General features: G+C 43.5%; 1 protein-coding gene across 1 annotated transcript in view; it reads right to left on the minus strand.

The window, feature by feature from the left end:
* Positions 1–20,010, minus strand: part of sh2d3ca (SH2 domain containing 3Ca) — an 88,159-nt gene that overhangs the window by 50,073 nt on the left and 18,076 nt on the right. The window contains exons 4-5 of the mRNA XM_046369515.1: positions 6,728–6,767; positions 5,349–5,441 (exon numbers count right to left, since the gene is read on the minus strand). Coding sequence (XP_046225471.1) covers positions 5,349–5,441; positions 6,728–6,767 — 133 coding nt within the window. The remainder of the gene's footprint in view (positions 1–5,348; positions 5,442–6,727; positions 6,768–20,010) is intronic.

Raw genomic sequence — 20,010 nt, forward strand, 5'->3', positions numbered from 1 at the left:
AGAGAGAGAGAGAGAGAGAGAGAGAGGAGAGAGAGAGAGAGAGAGAGAGAAGGAGAAAGAGGGAGATCGGCCGTAGAGAGAGTGAGAGAAAGAGAGTGAGAGAGAGAGTGAAAGGGGGAGAGAGAAGGATCAAAAGAGAGAGGGAGGGGAGAGAAGGAGAAAGCGAGAGAATGATAGAGGGGGGTAGAGAGAAAGAGAATGAGAGAGAGAGGGGGGTAGAGAGCGGGGGAGAGAGAGAGAGGTATGCCTCTTTAGTTTCAGCACCTTCTCAAAGGAATCTGTCCTTTATTCCTAGTTGAAAGGAATTGCAGGGTGGCAAGAGGGGGCAAAGAATGCATTCACACACACACAAACACATTCAGACTCTTTCACTCACACACCCAGTACATCTAAAACTTGTTTGCAATATTTTCTGTCTATGGGTAAGTGTCTGCGGGTGTGTGTTCTTGTATGTTGTGAAAGGGTTGATGTGCTAAGTATAGAATGTGTCTGAGGACATAATTCATGTTCTGTTTTTGAGAGTCAGAGAAAGGCAGGGTGTTGTAAAAAACAAGAACAACGTATTTAGCGAGTGTGCGAAAAACAAAAAACACTACACACATCACACTCAATAACACATACACACTGCCACATGCACACCAATCTGAGTCGTCACGTTCGTCTTGAGCAGCGGAGAGGTGGGGCTTTGTCCCCTGGGGAACTGAATGACATCACAGAGGACGCCTCGCCATGGCAACGGATCTGGAGTCATGACAGCATCCTAAATTCCGGGAGCTTTTGATAGCCCTGCACTGCAGAGACCTCACAGGAAAGGACATGGAGGTTTGACGGAATCCCTCTGCTTTATCGCCGAGGTCACCTCTACTACTACTACTACTACGTGTGCGTGTGTGTGTAGTGTACCCCAACACACACACACACGAGGTAATCAGTGTGCTAATCTTGTCTTTGAATACACGGGAATAACCCAATCTATCAGAGCGAGAGAGAACGGCACACAAAGAGAAGAGACACAGGAGAGATTCATTAGCGGAGTCTTTCCTTAAACAAATCCCCCTAAAGCAGGGCTCGGTAGGCGGATTACACTTTGTGAGCACAAATCATCCCATAAGGATGCATGCGTTTCCCTATCTCCATCCCCGAGCGTCCTGCGCTGACAATGACAGCATACCAGTGTCTGTGCATCCCATCACGACTCTGCTCCCGCTGCCGTGGCTGTGCGAACACCGAGAGTAGAGAGATCATCCTGGGAGCATGGGGCCTGGTGGGGTAGGGGAGCTAGTGTGCATAACATGCATAGATTACATATAGGATGGGACGGGCATGAAGCACAGTATTTCACTGTAGATACAACCACTGTAGCTAGTGTGTGTGTGCGTGTGCGTGTGTTTGATGGGAGAGTGCATTGCAAAGTCACTGTTCTTCTCTCTCTCTCTCTCTCTCTCTCTCTCTCTCTCTCTCTCTCTCTCTCTCTGCACCCTACCCTCCCCCCTAACCCACTTATCATTTATCTCCCATTGCACTCACTGATTCTCCCACCCACCTTCTCTTAACAATAACACAAGGTAATTTAGACCAATCTAAAAGGCTCTTTCTGTGCTCTGCTCTCTGTCAACCCTTAATCCTCCTGTGCCGATCTCAGATCTTGTTTTTCCATCTCTATTTCTTTTTTCCTCTCTCCATCTCTGGTTTTTGTCTCCCACTCTCTACTTTCCCTCAAACCCTCTCCTTCTACAGTTTTCCTCTCCACACACACTCCCTGCCCTCTTCCCCCCCCTCTCCCCCTGCACTCTGTCTGTCTTCTTCAGTTAAATATTAATTACTGATCCCCATTCTGACGCTGTCCTGGGGGCGGATTGGGGAGCAGGAGCCCCTCACACACACACACACACACACACACACACACACACACACACACACACACACACACACACACACACACACACACACACACACACACACACACACACACACACACACACACACACACACACACACACACACACACACACACACACACACAATGGAGGAGAGAGGAAACAAATCTGCTCCCCCTGTTCCCTGCCTGGGAGCACCACAATAATGGGGAGCTGGGGAGTGTGTGTGTGTGTGTGTGTACATCTGATGATCCATTAGTCTCAGATCCCCATCAGCGTTTAGGGCTGCTTCTATTCATTGACTCCTATTCATTATTAATCCATATAAAGCCTCTAGATATTTGACTCAAACACCTTCAGAAACAAAGGCCCTGTAATACAGTAGAGCGGTTGGAGGCGAGAGAGGAGGGTTTGAATGGGAACTGTGGAGCCTGCTCTCACTGGCGCAGATTGTGCAGATAACAGCTATGTTTGAGGGAGCTTCTCCTTGCAATGAGTGTGCTATGTGGTTGTTTGAGCTTACTTTAGTTGAATACACTGACTGATTGTAAGAGCTTCTGATAAATGACTCAAATGTAAATGCAGATCTATGTGTCTCAGTCGGTAGAGCATGGCACTTCCAACGCCAAGGTCATGGGTTCTGGGGTCACCCATATAAATATGCATGCATGCACTACTGTAAGAGACTTTGGGTGAGAGCATCTGCTTAAATGACAAAAATATAGGCTTAATGAAAATACATAAACCAGCTGCAATTAGACCTGCACTAAGTAGACTATGCCTGTTCTTCCTGGCCAGAGGTGTAAAGTACTTAAGTAGTACTTTAAAGTATTTTTACTTAAGTAGTTTTTCATGGTATCTGTACTTTACTATTCATATTTTTGACTACTTTTACTTCACTACATCCCTGAAGAAAATTATGTACTTTTTACTCCATACATTTTCTCTGACACCCAAAAGTACTTGCTACATTTTGACAGGAAAATGGTCCAATTCACGCAAGAGAACATCCCTGGTCATCCCTACTGCCTCTGATCTAGCGGACTCACTAAACACAACAACGCTTCGTTTGTAAATGAATGTCTGAGTGTGCTAGTGGCTATGCTTAAATGAATTAAAAACAAGAAAATGGTGCCGTCTGGTTTGCATAACATAAGGAATTCGAATGAATCCATACTTTTACTTTTGATAATGATATATATTTAAGCAATTCCAATTTACTTTTGATGCATGAGTATATTTAAAACCAACTACTTTTACTCAAGTACTATTTCACTGGGTAACTTTTATTTTTTTACTGGAGTCATTTTCTATTAAAGTTATCTTTTACTTCTACCCAAGTATGACAATTGAGTACTTTTCCCACCACTGTTCCTGGCCCACAGACAGTGTGTGTACTGTATTAGGATCCCCATTAACTGCTGCCATGATGATCAGCTGTGCAGTCAGACGAACACCCCGTTGGCCTCATCCCTCTCAACCATCCCATTTTTTCAATTCCTCTAACAGTCACGTTCTTAAATGTGCGCACGCTTATTACTAACTGGAATAAGCTATTTCATAAATGAGTCAAGTGCAGCGGCCTGGTTGCTCCTCATTACACACCACAGACCAGCATCGTCTGGTTGCTCCTCATTACACACCACAGACCAGCAGCGTCTGGTTGCTCCTCATTACACACCACAGACCAGCAGCGTCTGGTTGCTCCTCATTACACACCACAGACCAGCAAATCATCTGCAACATAGGAATCACTACAAAACCTCGTGTGACCTCTTATACACTACATTAGGCCCAGCCTTTGGAACTTTGATTTCCCTCTAGACATGGCTAATATTTTGGGATCACTACATCTGACGGGCGCGTATACAGCCTTTGGAGCAGATGTCTGTCAGCGTTGGTAAAGATGTGATCAACACACGTGGATGATTTCTTTCCGTTGGCGTTCGTAAAACACCCTGCTAGGTTGACCGACACTAGTTACAGTTTGGAGCTTTTTCTCGAGTGGACAGATGAAAACCGGTCAATATTTAGGTCACCCAGAAAATATACCTCTCTGTTGATATCGCATTCATTTAACAAGCATTTCACATTCATTATCCAGATACTGGCTGTTAGCACTTGGTGGTCTATTGCAACTTCCCACAAGAATAGGCTTTAGGCGAGGCAGGTGAACCGGTAGCCATATTACTTCAACAGCATTTCACACGAGACCTTCCCTAAGGTCTACAGGCATATGACTCGGCATATATAAAACAGCCACACCTCCACCATTGGCATTTCTGTCTCTTCCGCAGATGTTCTAACCATATATTGCTACCACCGTATCATCGAATAAATGATCTAAGCGAGTCTCAGAGAGAGCCAGTGTATGAACGCTTTCCGGGTCCTAGCAAGTTTTTTCGATTTCATGAACAGGACTGCTGCTGACTGTGGCCGCCTGATCGACAACGGCATTTAAAAAGGAACATAAACGAGGTTACTTACATTATGACACACCCTTTAGGAAAATGTATATATGCAGCAGCCCCCGCGACAGTTCAGCGACACAATGGTAGGGATTACCTGAGCAGGGCTCAGTTTGTTAATTGACGGAAACCCAAGACTACAAGAGACATGTCAGCAAGTCTAGCCCAGTCGATTTACACTCCCTCAGATCAATGAAGGCACAGGCCTGACTCAATCTGCCGTAGGACTCGGTGAAGCGATATCGCAGAAAGACTATGTGCGTGTGTGTGTGTGTGTGTGTCTGCATTGCCTTAACACCGGCAGTAATACTGGAGAGAAACTATGGAGTGTGAACTGGAAACAACTAGAACCCCACCCCCTATACCACCACTGCAGCTGAGCCCCCGCCCCCCCCTCTAGCACACACACACACCATGCATGAGGCACACACTCTCCCAAGAAGCATGTGCGCCCACTCCGTATGCAGGCGGGCACGCACGCACGCACGCACGCACACGCACACGCACACACACACACACACACACACACACACACACACACACACACACACACACACACACACACACACACACACACACACACACACACACACACACACACACACACACACACACACACTGATGAGGCTTCATTAATCCACCAGTGTGTCTTGTGCCAGACATATGTTAATTAACTGCATATAAAGCAGCCCAACCTCTCCCTCCAGACCCATTATGCCCATACAAACCTACAAAAGATACAGTGTCAGAGGAACTCTCTAGGATTTTGTGCTACAACGCACACTCACAAACATACATCTAGGCCATATTCACATGTACCCTACACCACTCGGGCTCCCGAGTGGCACAGCGATCTAAGGCACTGCATCTCAGTGAAAGAGATGTCCAAGTCGAGTTTCTTCCAGCATATGTAGAATGATATTTAAAAACCACAATCTGTCATTTGTTTTTTCAGATTGCTGATTAAATAAAGCACTTTGCTTCCACCCAGTGTAAAACTTACACAGTCCAGGCCGGGCCAGTCCAGTCTAGTCGAGTCCAGGCCAGCCCAGTCCAGTTCAGGCTGGGCCTGGCAGTCTTCTTCCGCCTGAGAGATCTGTATCATAACATTGAACATTCAGGTCAAGTGTTTATTTAAACATAAGTGACATAAATGTTTCAGAGAGAAGCGTGTTGAGAAAACGAGGGACGGCAACACGGGGCATCAGAGGGGAGGAGGGTGAGAGAGGAGGAGAAAGAGAGAGGAGAGGCTCAGAGGAGGGGAAGTGGAGAGGAGGAGAGGAGAGGGGAGGAGGGTGAGTATGGGTGGGTGAGGAAACTGGAAGGGGAGAGGTATCACTGCACAGAGAGCGATAGAGACTGTTTTACACCAGATGGATATATGGGTCAGTGTTAGTACTTGCTTCTGACACCAGTTATTTTTGAGTTCCAACGAAAAACAGACAATGGATCCCAAGTGTTCAGTCAGAAATGAGCACTTTTGTGGATGGATTCAACCCAGAAACCAGGCTTACAGTGTCATCTAGTGGCCTGGTCCTGAACTACACTCAGCACACTGGGACTCAGAAGTGCTGAAGCAGCGCTGTTGACTTTGGATTACATTTCCTAAATGGCAGAATGAATTAGGCTAAAACGCTGAGAGAGACTGCTGATATGGGCATAATCGCAGAAGCGCAGGAATGTAATCAACTACAATTACATTTCAAAGACCACATTAAAATGAAAATCCAATATAACTAGAGAAAATTGCTTTTTTTTTTTTAAGACCCTCAAGTCTGAATTCTGCAGAGTACTACATTATGGTTTGTGAAGTCACTTACTCTAAGACAGTTCAACTTATATACATTTTTTTAAATAAGTAAAAAAATGCAAAACAACAGAAGGTTTGGAGAGTTTGGCATGTGTAGGTAGGTACTCCACATCTTATTTGTTTAGAAACAAGGCCTTTGGCAAAGATCCTGCTTCCTGCTCAGTTGCCCATGGAAACAAACTTCATTCATCAGCAGCCATTCGACTGTAGCAGAGCGGAGCAGGGGGGGGGGCAGAGCCTCTTTGTGCTACTGATCCTAATTCAATTACAAACACTGGTCCTAGAGTCGGGAGCTCAACTATAGGTCCCCTTAAACCTCACTACAAAGCCAAAGCAGGGTGAGGAGATCAACTGGAAAAGACCAACTCTAGAAAGAACAACTCACACTGATGCTAAATGGTTACCCCTTGCTCAGATGGGTTTTTAACTCTCAGTCCCTTCCTTTTCGCAGACGCCGAAGCCATTTCTGGGCCTTCTGAGTAGGAACCATGATGCTAGCAGAACCGGCCTACAAAACTAACAGAAAGACATAGTGTAGGAGGAATAAAAGGAAAGACAAAAACAAGTCTTACCTTGACATATTCAGTCTTGTTGTCTATATGGTCCATGTGACTGTCGGGAAGAGGACAGAGAGAACTTTATCAATGTGTGTGCAGATGTACAATGGTAAACATATACCGTACCACACACGGTGGGCATGTTCCCCATGGAGATGCTACAGTGCGTTTAACTGTATCTCAGGGGGTAAGAGATCGCGTATCAGGGTCTTGTAGAGAAGCAGGGTACGATCCCTCAAATCTCAAGGGCCCTATTAACATTTCCACATAACACTTACACTTCACATGAAGAGAGATCAAATGTCAAGGCCCCACAGTGGAGCTGGGAGGAGACATACTGTATAGGCCTCATGGTGCAGCTGTAGGCCCCACAGTGCAGCTAGATCATATGACCCTGCCCATCAGAGAGGGTAATTACATGCCCACTGAGGACAGAGTTCAAACACCCTGTTAGTTCTCATTGTCCACACACAACAAAAAAAGCGCACACACACACACACACACACACACACACACACACACACACACACACACACACACACACACACACACACACACACACACACACACACACACACACACACACACACACACACACACACACACACACACACACAGAGGAGCTGTATGCCCAGTCACGTCACATTACATTACATAGGCCCTGTAGCGGAGCTGGGCAATTCCAGATTTTTTTACTTTAAAATGTATGCCAAATAAAAACCATTGATTTAAAAGTTTCAAAAAGTATAATGACTCTCCTGATCGAGGATCCAAGGCCTCAGATCAGCTTGGCAAATGGCTGACATATAGCCAGACCCCTCTCTCTCCCACAGGAGGGGCTGGGGCGGTTTTATGACACCTCACGTCAATCGTAAATCTTCTGCAGCAGAGAACCCACTCCTGCTCTTCAGTATCAACCAAAGCAATGCCTTTGGCGGCAAACGTTTCCTGGAGGACAAAACCATAACTTCCAAAAAAGTGAATATTGGAACAATATTTTAAGATATGAATGCTACGAATGGTCAGTGAGGAGCTAAAGAATAATCATGTCATATTGCTTTTCATTTTGTGATGTTATTCAAAACTGTATAACCAAAATACTGTAATTTGAAGAGCTTTCACACTGTGTATGTCAGGTTTACATCCTTTACGTTGTGTAGGAAATACGAAAAACGATAAAACTATTTTTGTTAAAATAGGAATGATTTTAGTTTTCTAACGAGACCTTAGTTTTCATGACCATTGCACATGTGCATGTAAAGGGATCAAGAACTTTGACTATTTACCCGAGAAAGGAAGGGGAAGATCCCATATCAGACAACCATTGGTGCATCTGAAGATCTGTTCTGTTTGAACACTCCACTACAAGACCAGGAAAACTACGAAGGACATTGTGACCTCTGGTGGACAACCAGAGCCTTACACCTATCAAGACCTTCCAATAGAAAAACTGATTGGTTGCAACAGAGAGACGACGAACAAAGACATCTACACGTAAATACTTTACATTTCTTACCCAGACGGGCAGTGGTTCGTTTGCAAGGTATATGATTAATGTGAGAATGGTTATAGAATGTATCCACGATAAATGTCCCTTTCTCTACAGTGCCTTGCAAAAGTATTCACCCCCCGTGGCGTTTCTCCTATTTTGTTGTATTACAACCTGTAATATAAATAGATTTGTATGTGGGTTTCATGTAATGGACATACACAAAATAGTCCGAATTGGTGAAGTGAAATTTTAAAAATGACTTGTTTCAGAAAATTCTCAAAAATGAAAAACAGAAAAGTGGTGAGTGCATATGTATTCACCCCCTTCGCTAGGAAGCCCCTAAATAAGATCTGGTGCAACCAATTACCTTCAGAAGTCACATAGTTAGTTAAATAAAGTCCACTTGTGTGCAATCTAAGTGTCAGTATATATACACCTGTTCTGAAAGGCTGCAGAGTCTGCAACACCACTAAGCAAGGGGCACCACCAAGCAAGCTGCACCATAAAGACCAAGGAGCTCTCCAAACAGGTCAGGGACAAAGTTGTGGAAAAGTACAGATCAGGGTTAGGTTATAAAAAAAGGTTACAAAAAAGATTAGAAACTTTGAATATCCCACAGAGCAATGTTAAATCCATTATTAAAAAATGGAAAGAATATGGCACCACAACAAACCTGCCAAGAGAGGGCCGCCCATCAAAACTCACGAACCAGGCAAGGAGGGCATTAATCAGAGAGGCAACAAAGAGTCCAAAGATAAGCCTGAAGGAGCTGCAAAGCTCCACAGCAGAGATTGGAGTATCTGTCCATAGGACAACTTTAAGCCGTACACTCCACAGAGCTGGGCTTTACGGATTTGTGGTCAGAAAAAAGCCATTGCTTAATGAAAAAAATAAGCAAACACGTTTGGTGTTCGCCAAAAGGCATGTGGGAGACTCCCCAAACATATGGAAGAAGGTACTCTGGTCAGATGAGACTAAAATGTAGCTTTTTGGCCATCAAGGAAAATGGCGCAAACCCAACACCTCTCATCACACCGAGAACACCATCCCACAGTGAAGCATGGTGGTGGCATCATGCAGTGTGGATGTTTTTCATCAGCAAGGACTGGGTAACTGGTCAGAATTGAAGGAATGATGGATGGCGATAAATACAGGACATTTTTGAGAAAATTTTGAAAATTGTTTCAGTCTTCCAGAGATTTGAGACTGGGACGGAGGTTCACATTCCAGCAGGACATTGACCCCAATGACCCTAAGCATACTGCTAAAGCAACACTTGAGTGGTTTATGGTGAAACATTTAAATGTATTGGAATGGCCTAGTTAAAGCCCAGACCTCAATCCAATTGAGAATCTGTGGTATGACTTAATATTGCAGTACACCAGCAGAAACCATCCAACTTGAAGGAGCTGGAGCAGTTTTGCCTTGAAGAATGGGCACAAATTCCAGTGGCTAGATGTGCCAAGCTTATAGAGACATACCCCAAGAGACTTGCAGTTGTAATTGCTGCAAAAGGTGGTTCTACAAAGTAGTGATTTTGGGGGGGTGAATAGTTATGCACGCTCAAGTTGTCTTATTTCTTGTTTATTTCACAAGAAAAATATTTTGCATCTTCAAAGTGGTAGGCATGTTGTGTAAATCAAATGATACAAACCCCCCAAAAATATATTTTAATTCCAGGTTGTAAGGCAATAAAATAGGAAAAATGCCAAGGGGGTGAATACTTTCACAAGCCACTGTATCTCTCTTTCCCCACCCCCTCTCCATTCTTTAACAAGCCGTCATATCTTGTCAGTCCACTAGGGACTTTTGTCTCGTGCGTTTGTGTATTCTGTGTTATATTTATTTAGTTAGTAAATAAATAATGAAATCAATGTGTAGAACTGAATTATCAGAAAAGGCTGGGATTCTTGCGGATTCAAGAAGTCTGCAACGTTCACAATGAGACTGATAGGAGGTATATCATCATGAGTTTAATTTGGGAAATGGTAACTCGTTAAACAACTTCTTCCGTGGTGCTCCAAATTCCCAATGAGTTAATTGTTACATGATTCATTTAAAATCGGGTAACAATTAAACATAGTTAGTAGGGAGGACGTTTTGAACGGCAAGGGTTGCTACACATGGGAGGAGATCCTGGCTGGAAGGGATCGCCTCCCATGGGAACAGGTGGAGGCAGCTAGGAGAGCGGAGGCAGCCGGAGAGAGGAGCCAGCAATATGAGGGAACGTGGCTGGCAAGGAAGCCCGAGAGGCAGCCCCAAAAATGTCTTGGGGGGAGGCACACAGGGAGTGTGGCGAAGCCAGGTAGGAGACCTGCGCCAACTTCCTGTGCTTACCGGAGAGCGAGAGAGACCGGGCAGGCAACGTGTTATGCTATGGAGCACACGGTGTCCCCAGTGCGAGTGCATAGCCCGGTGCGGTACATACCAGCTCCTCGTGTCGGCTGGGCTAGAGTGGGCATCGAGCCAGGTGCCATGAAGCCTGGCTCTACGCATCTGGTCTCCAGTGCGTCTCCTTGGGCCGGCATACATGGCACCAGCCTTACGCATGGTGTCCCCGGTTCGCCAGCACAGCCCAGTGCAGGCTATTCCACCTCGCCGCACTGGCAGGGCGACTGGGAGCATTCAACCAGGTAAGGTTGGGCAGGCTCGGTGCTCAAGAGCTCCAGTCCGTCTGCACGGTCCGGTCTATCCAGTACCACCTCCACGCACCAGCCCTTCGGTGGCAGCCCCCCGCACCAGGCTGTCTCTCCATCTCATCCCTACGGGTGCTCCCGTCTTTCCAGCGCTGCCAGAATCTCCCGCCTGTCCAGAGCTGCTAGAGTCTCCCGCCTGTCCAGAGCTGCTAGAGTCTCCCGCCTGTCCAGAGCTGCTAGAGTCTCCCATCTGTCCAGAGCTGCTAGTCTCCCGTCTGTCCAGAGCTGCTAGAGTCTCCCGTCTGTCCTGAGCCGCCAGTCTGCAATGAGCCGCCAGAGCCGCCAGTCTGCAAGTAGCCGCCAGAGCAGCCAGGATCCGCCATTCAGCCAGGATCTGCCAGAGGCGCCATTCAGCCAGGATCTTCCAGAGCCGCAATTCAGCCAGGATCTGCCAGAGCCGCCATTCAGCCAGGATCTGTCAGAGCCGTCAGTCAGCCAGAAGGTGCCAGGGCCGTCAACCAGCCTGAGCTCTCTCTCAGTCCTGAGCTACCCCTCAGTCCGGAGGAGTTTGTTTAGTCCAGTGGGGCCCTTTAGTAGGGTTGCCAATCCTAGGTCGGCGGAGAGGGTCGCCGTTCCTAGGTGGAGACTAAAGCGGACAAAGACTATGGTGCGCCAGAGCCGCCACCTCGGACAAATGCCCACCCAGACCCTCCCCTACAGGTTCAGGTTTTGCGGCCGGAGTCCGCACCTTGGGGGAGGGGGGGTACTGTCACGTTCTGACCATAGTTCTTTTGTGTTTTCTTTGTTTTAGTGTTGGTCAGGACGTGAGCTGAGTGGGCATTCTGTTGTATATCTAGTTTGTCTATTTCTATGTTTGGCCTGATATGGTTCTCAATCAGAGGCAGGTGTTAGTCATTGTCTCTGATTGGGAACCATATTTAGGTAGCCTGTTTTGTGTTGGGTTTTGTGGGTGGTTGTCTTCTGTCTTTGTGTCTATGCACCAGATAGGACTGTTTCGTTTTTTTCACATTTGTTGTTTTGTATTTAATAGTGTTCACGTTTATTGTCCTTATTAAACATGTTGAACACTAACCACGCTACATTTTGGTCCTCCTCTCCTTCAACGGAAGAAAACCGTTACACATTCTGCCATAATGAGCACATTTTCCCATTTCAACAGGTTAAATAAAAAAGTAATGACTATTGTAAGTAACTATTAAGTGCCAAATAAAATAACAGGGTTGACCGTAACAGGTTTCTTATTAAATCAGCCATAAATCCCACTGTGACAGGGGGAATGGAAGCTAGTTGTGTGCAACAGGGATTGGCAATTGCATGCAAGCTTCACCCAGAAAATGGAATTGTTAAAACGTTTCTAGCCTGTCTATCTATGAGTAACAGGGTTGATGGTTTCACCATATTCAAACGAGAGTTCAGTTCACGTAAAAGGGTTGACCTCAAAATGGAGGGACAGACTTAAATGAATCACTAATCAATAATAATGTTCAGAAATGACTGTCAAAGCAACAAAATAACTAGGGGTTTACTATGATGGTGAAGCTTGGACATATTTGGAGATTTAGTGAGTTCAAATCATCCTAGAAGTGACAAAGGGTTGATGGAGGGACATGTCAAAGTGCTGCATTTTGGCAATTTAACAAGCCTTTATTCATATATTTAAAAAAAATCAGATTTATTGATTTCCAACATCTACTTAAAATATCAAAGGGAAGCAAAAGGCACTCTTTTCATGGAACGACCCAGGTAGAAATATGCAATATCATCCTTTGCATATATGGGTATTATTTTACACACATTATACATGTTATTATTCTAATGAGCTCCGCACCCAAACAAGACCAAATTTGGTTGGTCCGGACCAAATCTGAAACCAATCATAGTTGTCTATGTTTCACAAGTTTGGACATCACAGTACAGCACAATAGCTTACAGTATAGTACATTATACTGTACTCTACGCCAGTGTGATCTACTGTCCTTGCTGAACTATACTCTACTTTTCTGTACTCTACTATATTGTACTGAACTATGCTCTACTTTTCTGTACTGAAACAGGTTTCCCTTTTAATTGATAAGTCTACCTTTACTTGTGACTTCTGGGAACAATTCCTTATATGGGAGGAACGTTTGAAAATATCTTAAAGGCAGTGCCTTCGGAAAGTATTCATACCCCTTGACTTCTTCTACATTTTCTTAAGTTACAGCCTTATCCTTAGATGGATTAATTAAAACAATCTCCTCAGCAATCTACACACAATACCCCATAATGACAAAGTGAAAACAGGTTTGTGGATTTTTTTATACATTTTTTTTTTTAACAACAGAAATACCTTATTTACATAGGTATGCAGATTCGATGCTATGAGACATGAAATTGAGCTCAGGTCCATCCTGTTTCCATTAACCATCCTTGAGATGTTTCTACAATTTAATTGGAGTCCACCTGTGGTAAATTCAATTGATTGGACGTGATTTGGAAAGGCACACACCTGTCTATATAAAAGGTACCACAGTTGACAGTACAAGTCAGAGCAAAAACCAAGCCATGAGGTTGAAGGAATTGTCCGTAGAGCTCTGAGAAAGGATTGTGTCGAGGCACAGATCTGGGGAAGGGTACCAAAACATTTCTGCAGTATTGAAGGTCCCCAAAAACACAGTGTCCTCCATCATTCTTAAATGGAAGAAGTTTGGAACCACCAAGACTCTTCCTAGAGCTGGCCTCCGACCAAACTGAGCAATCGGAGGAGAAGGGCCTTGGTCAGGGAGGTGACCAAGAACCTGATGGTCACTCTGGCAGAGCTTCAGAGTTTCTCTGTGGCGATGGGAGAAACTTCCAGAAGGACAACCATCTCTGCAGCACTTCACCAAATTAGGCCTTCAGCTGCAGGGTCTGGGAGACTAGTCAGGATCGAGGCAAGAATGAACGGAGCAAAGTGCAGAGATCCTTGATGAAAACCTGCTCCAGAGCCAAAAGGACAACGACCCTAAGCCCACAGCCAAGCAGGAGTGGCGTCGGGACACGTTTCAATGTCCTTGAGTGGCCCAGCCAGAGCCTGGACTTGAACCCGGTCGAACATCTCTGGAGAGACCTGAAAATAGCCATGCAGCAACGCTCCCCATCCAAACTGACAGAGCTTGAGACGATCTGCAGAGAAGAGCGGGGGAGACTCCCCAAATACAGGTGTTCCAAGCTTGCAGTGTCAAACCAAAGAAGACTGAAGGATGTAATCGCTGCCAAAGGTGCTTCAACAAAGTACTTAGTATAGGGTATGAATACTTATGTAAATGTTATATTTCAGTAATTTATTTATATATTTTGTTATTCATAAAAACCCGTTTTTGCTTTGTCGTTATGGGGTATTGTGTGAAGATTGATGAGGAAAATTTATTTAATCAATTTTAGAATAAGGCTGTAACGTAACAAAATGTGGAAAAAGTCAAGGGGCCTGAATACTTTCCGAAGGCACTGTATGTGGGTTTTTGGAAAAAGGATTACAAGGCAATGTTTCTTAAACTTAAAGAAGGCAAACCATTTATTTTGATATTGATGTATTTCTAATACCTTTTAATACTATTTCTGGTAGATGTTTTCTAAGTCCCCTTTTCCATCTGTTTGACCAGAAATCAAATCCATTATTACTTATGCCACATTGTTTTTGATGGAAATGAATTACATTGAAAATGTATCTATGAACTTCACAGTCAGCATTCACAATAAGGTCTACTTGTTGTATTCGTTGCATGTGACAAGTAAAGTTTGATTTGATGCTCACGGGTCCTTTAACATGGAAATTACCAGCTACACTACACATGTTCACAGTGAACCAAGATCAAACAGTGATGGCAGAGCAGAGCTGGGATTTTGGAAATGTTAAGCATGAAACACACAGAGAATATGACTGCCTATAGGTGCTTATCACAGTAGGAGGTCGTTCATTATCTTGCAAGAACAAAATCTAGCCACTGTAGCTAGTAACATAATTAGATCACAATTAGATTTGTTTTCATGAAGCAGCTCCTGTAGCTGGCTGCTGAGAGTCAATGCAGTGTCTTTACTTTACCTAGCTAGCACAACAGCTAACTAGCATATCATGCTAACCATTTAGATACATTTTTTTGCTAGCTGGCTAACATTATCTATGGGCTGTATGCGATTTTGGAGAGTGAATTAAATTATTTCTAACGTCATCCTGCTAGCTAGTTATATAGACATGTTGGTTATTCAGCTACAACACCAACTATTGGGCAGAACAGATGAGTTTGGCTTAGGTTGTGGACAACATTTAAACTATATTTCTTCTCCAATGTTTATTGAAAACAAATACATTTGCACAATGAGCATTGTTACATTGTTACAGTTGTTGGTCAAACCTCAGTCAAAACAAGACATGGCATCAAGAACGAGATAAAAAAAACTAGCTGAAACGAGCCACCTACTGTTCCCGAAATGGCAGCTTTTCGTCATAGTCGCTAGCTACACTGTATCTGGCCATTCAGAATCGCAACACACAGACTTCTACCCAACTGAAGCGTGCACATCGTTTTCGTGGCGTCGTCAGCTAACCTGTGGCAATCTGGTTAGTAACAACAAGGGCTTTCTGCTAGCTGACACTGACGAGACCATAAAGCACCATACATGGAAATGCATTGCCAAACAACGCCACTGCCACCTTCCGGTTTGGAGTATACGTAACAAGGCTGAGTGGCTGACGACTTCGAGGTCTTTGCTGTGTGAACACAAAAGAGACTGACTGCCGACACTCTGTTCAGAGGTGCTGAGTGCTGTTGGCAAGCAAAAGTTTGACAACGTTACAGGCGTGTCTAAGCTCTTGTAGGGCTTGTGGTGGAGGCGGGGAGATTGACTGGGAATTGTGTTTAGGCCCCACAGCGGAGCTTCATTCCACATAATATCCTGCACGGTACTGAAGGGATAAATGAACCGTACGTTCACAACTGTGAACTGAATTCCGATGCCCGGTGCAATTCTTTTTGCAAAAAAGCCCCTCACATACCAACAGTTTACATACCACAAAAATCCAAATCACTGGGCTCCTTGTTAAATGAGACAGGCACACCGCATGTGCAGATGCAGTATCTAATTTCAGACAGTTTCACACGTGTCATTTAGCAGATTGCGGTTAAGTGGTTAAGTGCCTTGCTCAAGGGGACATAGACAGATGTTTCACCAAGTCGACTCTGGGATTCAAACCAGAGACCTTTCGGTTACTGGCTCAACGCTCTTAACAGCTAGGCTACCTGCCGCCTGCCGCCTATAGGGTGGAAAATACTGCAGCAACAGGAAATATGAATTGTTTTGTGGATTATAATTAATGGACATTTTGTCGACACGTCTTTCCTTAGTGCATATTAAGTGTGACATTTTAAAGTGGAAATTACTAACTTTAAGCATGAAACACACCAAGAATCTGACTGCCGATAGACTGCCAATAGGTATTTATCACAGTAGAAAGCCGTTCCTTCTCTTGCTATAACAAAATATCTATCTGCTGTGTACAGACCTGGTAACCGACGAACCTACATCTCATAACGCCTCCCGCTGCTGTGCCAGATAAAGTCTGCCGCTCATTCACAGCGAATTTGATTATGTCACCAGTTTACCATGGATGACCACCATCGTTAAAGTGAGAAAGAGACTCGTTTCTGCTACCTTCTTGCCTGTAATTGACTATGGCGACACATTGTACATGTATGCACCTGTAGCGTCATTTTGTATGCTGGACACTGTGTACCATGGGGCGCTGAGGTTTGTTACAAACTCTGAAGCGCTCAAACATGCATTAATCTCCAAAACTCTCACCCATCACTGTACCCTCTAAATGAGAGTGAGCTGGCCTTCCTTAGATCTTTGGAGACTAAGTCATTGGTACATTTGTATTTCTAAAAAAGGTCATACTGACACAGCTCCCATTTTACCTGTGTACATACGGCACATTGTCAAGCAAACTAATGACAAATATCGCCTACACTCACAGGACTGGAATTCTCCATGACTTGAGACTACCGGAGCTTGTCCTTTTGGTTTTAAAGCTAGGGTAAAATCTATGGTGGAAAATGTATTGGGGGGGGGGGGGGGGGCATCAATGTTTTGACCCCTAGTTAAACCACTCCTCACAAAACATATGTGCCTGTTCAATATGTCAACGGATGTTTTTAAACTGTAGTGCAATTGTGTTTTATGTTGTAAATGTTTGAAACTGTTTGCTGCTATTTTGGCCAGGTCTCTCTTGCAAAAGGAATTTGAATCTTAATGAGTAAAATGAGAAAAAAAGAAGAAACCCGCACACTGTTCTTGATAATAACACTGCTCTTTAACAAGCTTTACGCATCGGCCTCACGGCCTTGGTCAGAGCTTTTGTGATTTAAAAAAATAAATAGTACACTTATGTAGCCACACCCACATCCGTTCCCCGCATCGAATGGGGTTGGAGTCGAGGGAAAACAAATAAGTGCTACCCAATATAACAACATACATTTAATAAATATTTGAATAAAGTGTGTACATAAAACGTATTAAACACGTCTGTAAAACCACAATGAGGACATCGACCTACCAAGCAAGTTTTCATAAATCAATGGGTACAACACAAGACAAAAACAGGGCATAATTCATGTTCACATTTACAACATAACATGCATGGCCATTTCATCATTAAGACCTCTAGGAAATAATGTCTGGGAGGGTGAAAATCAAAAACATTCTCTTTTGCTCAGAGTATTATTTATATCACCTCCCTTGTCTGACATCTTAACTTTCTCTATGCCACAAAATCTAAAAAAATACATGTATAAAAAAGGTCGAAATGTCATGTTTTAGGTCATTAAAATGTACTGCGACTGGATAATCCGTGTCGTTTCTCCTGATTTCACTTTTATGTTCACTAATTCTGTTTGAGAGAACGAGAGGTTTTAACTACATACACTCTAAAAAAAATAGGGGTTCAACAAGGGTTCTTCTAAGAACCTTAGGGTTCTTGGCACTGAAAATTGCCCCCAAAAAGGTTCATCCAAGAACCCTATAGGATTTGGGGTTCATTGAGGAACCTCCTTAGTTGATGGGGGTTCTTGCAGGAACTGAACTGCCCAACAGAAACATTGGGATTTGAATTTGAAAAGACAGCAGGTGCAGTCACTAAAATGAAACATTTAAAGATCAACTCAATTTAAGGTAAGGTTTGTCCCTTTTATGATCATACCGTCTATCTTTTCATATTTCTGCAAATCTTTCTAAAAACAGAAAATGGACACAATTCAATAAACAAAGAGTTAAGAATATGTAGGCTATAAGAACATGTTGAAGGCTAGCTGTATTGGGTGCAGATGACTGAACTGCAAAGTTGTGTGTCTGTAGGTATACAGATGAGACATTCAAAGGTATGTCAATTGGTATTGGTATGTCATGCAGATCACATTTAGCATCCCTTTTCAATGAATATCCCATAGGCCTATACATTATGGGGAAGGTATGTGTATGAAAACCATTATCAAAACAGTTTTTTAAAATTCATATTTACCAACAAAAACCAAGGTATGAACACTGTTGTGTACATGTTTTGTTAATCATCTTTGTAATAACTATTTTGGGGGATTCACAGACTTCACCCTCCCTACACCTCTGATGAATATAACAGGAAACATGTTCGATCACCATGCACTTAAAAAAAAAATTCTGCCTGTGGATAACATCAACGAATTAATGTCAACACGCCAGAGGATATACACATGGGACTTGGGATTCTGCTTTGCCACTAAAATATTGTGTTATTGCTATGCATATTATTAATAATAATAACAGGGGGGGGGGGTAGTTCTTTGAGGATCCGCTAAAAGGGGTTGTTTGAAGAACTTATATGGGTTCACCCACAGTTTCAATTTGAAGAACCCCTGAAGGATACTCCAGGAACCTTTTCTTTTTAGAGTGTAGCATAACGTGGTAACCTGCCCTTGACCTGTCGTTTTTCCTTCCCCCTGTTCTAGTAATAAATGTTTGTTACTTCGACACAGTCTTCCTCACAGTCTTTTAATCTTGTCTCCATACACATAGTATTCTTTGCTGTTAACAAAGTCTGTTCATGTTCGTGGTTTAGCTCAGAATAAGGCCTTTTCATCACGCTGCCTGGATATAATAAGGATTAATAGGGGTACTGGGGAGAGAAGGCATGCTGTTGGAGCCAACTGGCACACAAACACAGCAGCACAGTCAGGCTATTCAAAAGGTTTTGACTAAGGTCTATGAACTGATTAATTCACCCCCCCCCCCCCCCCCACACACACACACACACACACACACATTACTCTGAACTTTATGAAATGTTGCTTATCCCATGAACTGTATCCACGTGTCATTTCTTGCTGTAATATTGCTAGTGATTGACCTTGGTGTACATACAGTACCAGCCATAACTTTGTTTTTGCATTATTTAAACCAAATTGAACATGTTTCATTATTTATTTGAGGCTAAATCGATTTTTATTGATGTATTATATTAAGTTAAAATAAGTGTTCATTCGGTATTGTTGTAATTGTCATTATTGCAAATAAATAAATAAAAATTGGCAGATTAAATCGGTATCGGCTTTTTTGGTCCTCCAATAATCGGTGTTTAAAAATCATAACCGGTCGAACTCTAGTCTTAACAGCGCGATTTGCCAAGGCAGGATACTCTGTGCGCAGCCCAATCCAGAAATCTGGCAGTTGCTTTTGATTGAATTCTATTTTCACATAACCGCTGAGTAATTTCGACGAGGCTCACTTTTTCAGAGTCCACAGTAAGTGGACTGTAGGCAGGGCATGGAAGGGATAATGAATTCAGTTGTTTGGGTCATCCGTTTCGGCAAAGTGCTCAGGTGCTTCGCTATATCACATTTTACATTGTCCGTAAGTTTGAGTTTATTTGCACACAAAAAATCATACAATGATGGTCAGACCTGTGTGTTGTCCTTGTCAATGCAGGCAGAAGAGCTTCAACTTCTTATTCATAGCCTCAATTTTGTCCCGCACATTGAATATAGTTGCGGAAAGTCCCTGTAATCCTAGATTCAGATCATTCAGGGGAGAAAAAACATCACCCATATCGGCTCGTCATCATGCAAGTTGTCAGACAAGTGAAAATTATGGTCAGTAGAGAAAAC

Source organism: Oncorhynchus gorbuscha, linkage group LG11 (genome assembly GCF_021184085.1).
Source record: "Oncorhynchus gorbuscha isolate QuinsamMale2020 ecotype Even-year linkage group LG11, OgorEven_v1.0, whole genome shotgun sequence".
NCBI lineage: Eukaryota > Metazoa > Chordata > Actinopteri > Salmoniformes > Salmonidae > Oncorhynchus > Oncorhynchus gorbuscha.